Below are 6696 nucleotides of genomic sequence, written 5' to 3'. Positions count from 1 at the left end.
GTGGGTGGGCCCTACGTTCGTAACGGTTCTAACAAACCTTTCCTAAAGGTAAAGCGAATAATAATGGACCATTCTTCCTTGAGAAGCCCAAGGTTATTTTAGTAATTTTATCTTCTTCTCTGATTTCTCATTCTTTGAAGACTGTGGAAGTTCGTACGTCTCTGTCATAGTTCGGTTCTTGGATTTTCTCAGTCCCTGAAGCTTTCTTTTCTTCTACATTTACTTGAGTTGAAGGATTTTTCTTTTGGAGGTTGCCAGTTAGAGAGAGAGAAAGCCACGGATTGAGAGAGAATGGGGAGCAATACATTGGTGGGGTTTCAAGACCATCTGAAATTAGCGAGGGAATACGCTCTTGAGGGGCTGTATGACACTTCGATAATCTTCTTTGATGGTGTTATAGCTCAGATCAACAAGTAATCTCTCTTCCACCATCTACATTTTCCAATTTCATCTGTAGTAACGAAATTGATTTTCGTTTGAGCTTGTTTTCGATCTTTTTGTTGCTTTGAATTCGGTGCATCTAGTCTGATTCTTACTGAATCTGTTTTTTTCTCTCATCTTGCCAAGTTAGATTGATGCGATTTGACTGTTATCGGTTTGCTGCGAGTAATTTGAAAGAATGTTGCTCTAAAATTAGAGAAAAATCCAGTGTTTTGTCATTATGCGAATGTAGGGAATAATGTGGAGGCGAGGCGGTCATTACCATGGAGTATTGTTTCGAGTGTTAGAATTACGAGCGTATTTATATATTTATTATTTTTAAAAGGGAGATATGTTATCGTTTCTTCTTATTTTGGGTAATCGAAAACCCTAAATTGGAGAATGGTTGTCGATTTCCTGCGTTGGGTTGTTCTAAATTACTTCATATTTGTTGTTAAAATTAGGGTGTAACGGAAGAGAGGGCTTATCAGTCTGGTTTTTGTAGTTCATTATGAGGATAGTTAAGTTTAGAACCAAATGTCTTGGTAAGACCATAAATTGGTTAATGATCATACAGTACCAGGTACAGCCACTGGTTTAGTTTCTATTTTCCGTGGATTTTCTATGAACAAAAGAGAGAAAAAAGAAGTGATGATTGATATTACTTCAGCGCAGGGGAGATCAAGCTCTGCAGAATTCCTTCGACTGAAATCTTTGATGTTTTTAACTATGCTCTTCTTCAGTATGGTTCTCACTCAAGTTCACTGATTTATCGATTTTAGGCACCTTAGTTCAGTCGATGACCCTTTAATGCGTGCAAAATGGATGAATGTGAAAAAAGCCCTTTCTGAGGAGATAGAAGTTGTAAAGCAGTTAGATGCAGAGAGAAAGGCTTTTAAGGAAACACCCATGGGTCGGCGTGCAGCTTCTCCTCCAATTCATGCCAAATCATCATTTGTTTTTCAACCATTAGATGAGTACCCAACTTCTTCAGCTCCTCCGATGGATGATCCTGATGTATGGAGGCCTCCAAGTAGGGACTCTTCAAGTAGAAGACCTGCAAGGGCTGGTCAAGTTGGTATGAGGAAATCACCACAGGATGGGGCTTGGGCTCGTGGTTCCACCAGACCAAATACTACCACTCGTGGTGCAAAGGCTGGTGGTTCAAGTCGTGCCAACTCTGGTGTCCGTGCATCAACTACTGGAAAGAAGGGTGCTAGTACTACTGGTAAATCCAGCAAGTCAGATTCTGCAGTAAGTTCCGTGAGCCCAAATTTAATCTCAGTTCTTTTTTCCTCCATGATGAACTTGGATCATATGCATGTGCGCAAATCTTCTTTTTTTGCATGAGACTTATGATCCGCCTTCTTTTGAGTTCATTGCTGGCGTGTTCCAATCTATATGGGTTTTTAGTTAGGGGCATTTGCTTGTTTCCTATGCTTGAGAAATTCCATATCTTGGCAACGTTTCACCTTCTTGTCGTGTACACAAAAGTTATAGAGTTAAGCCTTTTTACTTGATTTGTTTTCTCAAATTTTGCAGATTCAGGGTCAGTTTAGGAGTTGTTTCCAAAACAATTTTCTGGTTTTCAGAATTAAATTTCAGAGGAAACATGTTCAGATAACCATTTCTTATTTCATCGATGACTTTTATTATTATTATGATTTTTTTTTGAAGATGTTAAAGACGTTGCTTTTTTTTTCCCCCACTCAAAATCTTGGGTTGTGATTAATAACTTCCGAGTAATGTTAATCTATGCAAGCCATCGGATGATAGTTTGTAAATCTATTTTTGTTAACAAAAATTGAAAACTGTTTTAAGCATAGGTGCACAAGCCCATAAAAAAAAATGTTTGATTTCATGAATTATTGTTTTATTTTGCATGCAATCTCAAGTTTGTGCAGTACCTCATGTTTATATCATTAAACTAATGAATGGTATTGTTAGAATGGTGATGATGAAGGAAAGTCTAAGAAGGGACAGTACGAGGGACCTGATCCTGATTTAGCTGCTATGCTTGAAAGAGATGTGTTGGAGACCAGTCCAGGAGTGAGATGGGATGATGTTGCGGGCCTGAGTGAAGCAAAAAGACTTCTGGAGGAAGCTGTCGTTCTTCCCCTGTGGATGCCAGAATATTTTCAGGTATTCTTGAATTAGTGTACTAGATACCTATGAAGCCACTTGATAGGTTTGCAAATTAATGATACCAAACCAATCATCTCTTTTTGCTGATATTCATGACGTGATGATCAATATGCTTTGTTTATCTGTCCCTGTTGTTGATGTGTGTTATAGTCTTCAGCGATGGAAATCAGCAATCATATTTAGGAATCTATTCAACCGGCCTTCAGAAGGGATTATTAAGTTACTGCCTGATGATTGATAGATGTACTCGGAAACGAAGAAAGAAAAAGAAAAGATGATTAATAGAGAAATGGAAATTTTACAGATTTTGAACTTGAAACTTCTTCTAGCTTTAAATTTTATTCTGCAGAGTGCATGTGGTAAGGTTGATGTATCCTTTGTACCATGTTGGCCATAGTGGGCTTGTTGCCTGTGTCCGCGTGTGATGTATGCTTGATACCTGTGTCCATGCATCACATATGCTTGTTACTTGTGTCCATGCATCACATATGCTTGTTACCTGTGTCCATGCATCACATATGCTTGTTATCTGTGTCCATGCGTCATGCATATTAATCTTGTTGCGTTTTCCCTCCAGGGAATAAGGAGACCATGGAAAGGAGTCTTAATGTTTGGCCCACCTGGGACTGGGAAGACATTACTTGCTAAAGCTGTGGCCACTGAGTGTGGCACAACTTTTTTCAATGTTTCTTCTGCCACCTTGGCTTCAAAATGGCGTGGAGAGAGTGAGCGCATGGTTCGATGCCTTTTTGAACTTGCAAGAGCTTATGCACCAAGTACTATCTTTATCGATGAAATTGACTCTTTATGTAATGCTCGTGGGTAAGACTCTTCACATAATTAGAGAGGATTCATGGTTTCTTTTCTATGGAAAGTTTTTTCTTAAGTATTACGTCTGTCCCTCTCCCTCCTAACTTTTGTTAAGAAAAATAAGTGCATCAAGGTGTTTTCTTCAGGGCTTCTGGTGAGCATGAATCATCCAGAAGAGTGAAGTCTGAACTTTTAGTTCAGGTGGATGGTGTAAACAATAGTTCCTCAGGCGATGATGGTGGCCGTAAAATTGTGATGGTTTTGGCTGCTACAAACTTCCCGTGGGATATTGATGAGGCACTTAGGTTGGTTCCGTTAACATGTCTTCTTACACTTGATTCAAGTAAATTTGATTATTTACGTGGTAGACGTACTGGGGTTATGAGTTGATTTCTTCTTTCGATTGGTGCTACTATTTCAGGAGGAGGCTTGAAAAGCGTATTTATATTCCTCTTCCTAATTTTGAGAGTAGGAAGGAGCTTATCAGAATAAATCTAAAAACTGTTGAGGTAAATCAAGTGCCTATTCAATTAACTATCAGAATGCTGTTGGACTCAATGTACTTGCATAATGATAAATGTTAATTCTCATCTCTTTGTGAAATTTGAGATGCTTAATTCTTGAACCAATAGGATTATTTATCATGGTTCAGACAGAAATTCTTATTCTTAGTCCAAGAAAATTATATATTATTTACTTCATAAGTTCAAATTGTTGTTCATTTGAACTTACCATGCAATAACCTATTTTCTTAGCCTGAATGAACTTATTTGATGCCAAGGAATCATGATTATTCATACGTAGGTGGCTCCTGATGTGAATATCGACGATGTTGCTCGCCGAACAGAAGGATATAGTGGGGACGATCTCACAAATGTCTGCAGAGATGCTTCCTTGAATGGAATGAGACGTAAAATAGCTGGAAAAACTCGCGATGAGATTAGGAATATGGCAAAGGATGACATTTCAAAGGACCCTGTTGCCATGTGCGACTTCGAAGAAGCATTGAAGAAAGTACAGCGAAGTGTTTCTGCTGCTGATATTGAACGGCATGAGAAATGGTTTTCAGAATTTGGGTCTGCTTAAATTGCAGACTATTATGAAGATCAGTAACGGATTAACTTCTATCCCTTCTGCATAGTGATTTCTTTATTAATTTTGTTTTTCTATGATGATCGTTGTTTTGTCACGGTGTGATTAATAGTAATCCAAGTGTCGGCACCCTTTTGCTTCCTTTTACCACTGATTCTAAGCAACTTTATCATTCACGAAGAGGTTGAAATTTCGATTGACATTCACTTCTGCACCATTGAAATGCATTATTTTCTTTATCATTCACTTCTGTTGACAGATTATACTTTATATTAACCATATTCAATACACATTTAGATGGTAATAAGTCCTGTCCAAAACGTAATGGAGGATTCTTCATAAGGTGGTTCCTTGCCTTCACACACCTTTTGAATTCTCGAAAATGTATGTTTCTTTCTAAAATACATGAAGAATTTGACTCTTTTGTTTATATTCAGGATCGAGAAAGAAATTGAAGTGTTCCCAGAATCTCAATTCCATTGTCATGCAGCCGATTTCTGGTACGTACACATTTTAAATTAGGCCGTTTTGTTTTCCTAATTACATATACTTCATATATAAGCACGTTTTAGAGATGAAAACAAAGGAGAAACAATTTGAGTAGATCGGTAAGGGTAATTGTGGGGAGATTTCTACAATAGAAAACATGAATGACCTTTTGAATTGAAATGAAAAATGGGCTCATTATAAAACCTAGAAAAGTAGTATTGGTCTTGGAATTGGGCCAATGGTTATCTGCTTGTATCATTCATGGATTGACTCATTCATTGAACCCTAGAAAAAGGTTGGAACTTGCCTCTAAAAAACCAAAAAAAAGCTCCAATAATAAAACCATACCCCAAACCCAAACCTAAAATCCAAAACAAAACACAAAACTCTTTTGCTTGTTTTTTGTACTGGCTCATTCATTCATGGGTTTCCTACAAATCTCTTTACCAACTCGGTTTTAGTTCCAGTGCCTTCATCATTGCATGTGCATCTGCTATCTCTAATCTCACAATTGCACACACTATCGAGACTAGCAACATAATTGTGCAACACTTATTCTTGCCTTCGAATAGATCTGCCAACCAAACTCGAGTTAACACGTGCACAAATTCACAAGCAAGAACAGTTATTTCAATTTCTTTGAGGTTTATATATATGATTGTCTTCTAAAGAAGAGAAGTTTTTTGTTTGAAATTTGAAATGGGGTTTTTGGTTAGGCTGGTTGTTTGTTCATTCTCTGTACTTGGCGTCTGAGAGGAGACCTGTCAAAAGTTGTCTTTTTTTTATGTTGCATGAAACTCTCACCCATTGTTGATTACACTTGTTAAGCACAAGCTTAGAAATGGACACTCCTCCGCAGGAATAATCAGAACAAGTGGATGTTTTCAAGGTGGAAATAAATTTGAAAATAGTAAACTAAGCTCTCTCATTTTGCTTTTCTCGAGGACACATAAAAGGCTTTGGATCTATTATATCTTTCATTCACTTTTATTCTATACAATATAAAGTTTCTACCTCCTATTTTAATTTTAATTTTAATTTTAATTTTAATTTTTTTTAATTTTTTTAAATCTTTTTTATATATTTCCCCCCCCAAAAAAATATATTTTTCTATTAACATTCGGTTCAAATAACTTTTTAATGGATAATTTTTCATTTTTAAATATAATTTTTATTAGAAAAGTAATTATGATATTTTATAAAATAAAATGTAATAGTCACTCAAATTTATTATAACATACCATTTAACAATTTGTATAAAGAGATGGAGGAAAATGGGGCTGGAGAATATAATTCATGTCTTTCGATGGGTCCCTACGAGGCTTCGACTCCGTGGGTAAATGGACATTTCTACTAATAATAATGTATCCCACAAAGGAGCTTAATAAATAGATATCATTTGAAATTTTGTAATGCTCGTAAAGTAAATAGATATCTCTACTAACAAATTAAACTCTTTTAACGTTGAGTTTTAGAGTGAGGTCGTCGTGTTCTTCATCAACTTCAACACTTTCGGTTCGTTGGACGTTTTAATATTCTGTGTTCATAATGCTGTCACTTTCTTTTTGCATGTAGCTCTTATTTCTTGTTCATAACACTTGTTAAAAAAAAAAAAAAAATCCATTTATTTAATGGAGACGGTCTGCATGGTGGAAAAATGGAGAGTGGTGAGAAGATTTTTAAAAAAATTAAGAATTATTGTAACGGTTGCTTAGTTTTTTTATTTTTATTATTTTAATT

At 36.3% G+C, this 6696-nt stretch overlaps 1 protein-coding gene across 1 annotated transcript; it reads left to right on the top strand.

Annotated features, from left to right (window-relative positions):
• The first annotated feature begins 159 nt into the window (after positions 1-159).
• On the top strand, positions 160-5389 carry LOC111456431 (katanin p60 ATPase-containing subunit A1). Its single transcript, XM_023098287.1, has 7 exons — positions 160-413; positions 1203-1674; positions 2368-2562; positions 3143-3387; positions 3522-3680; positions 3797-3884; positions 4180-5389. The coding sequence occupies exons 1-7, from the start codon at positions 292-294 to the stop codon at positions 4459-4461; spliced, it is 1563 nt and encodes a 520-aa protein (XP_022954055.1). The 5' UTR covers positions 160-291; the 3' UTR covers positions 4462-5389.
• Positions 5390-6696: the final 1307 nt, after the last annotated feature.

Source organism: Cucurbita moschata, unplaced genomic scaffold (assembly GCF_002738365.1).
Source record: "Cucurbita moschata cultivar Rifu unplaced genomic scaffold, Cmos_1.0 Cmo_Scf00018, whole genome shotgun sequence".
In the NCBI taxonomy this organism is placed as follows: Eukaryota; Viridiplantae; Streptophyta; class Magnoliopsida; order Cucurbitales; family Cucurbitaceae; genus Cucurbita; species Cucurbita moschata.
Note: the sequence above shows the minus strand (reverse complement) of the source record. Positions and strands in the feature narration are given on the sequence as shown.

Excerpts from the sequence above, each read along its gene's own strand:
- LOC111456431 (XM_023098287.1), top strand. The coding sequence starts at position 292 with ATGGGGAGCAATACATTGGTGGGGTTTCAAGACCATCTGAAATTAGCG. Across the intron at positions 414-1,202 it reads GTTATAGCTCAGATCAACAA|GCACCTTAGTTCAGTCGATG; the intron begins GTAATCTCTCTT and ends TATCGATTTTAG. Across the intron at positions 2,563-3,142 it reads GGATGCCAGAATATTTTCAG|GGAATAAGGAGACCATGGAA; the intron begins GTATTCTTGAAT and ends TTTTCCCTCCAG.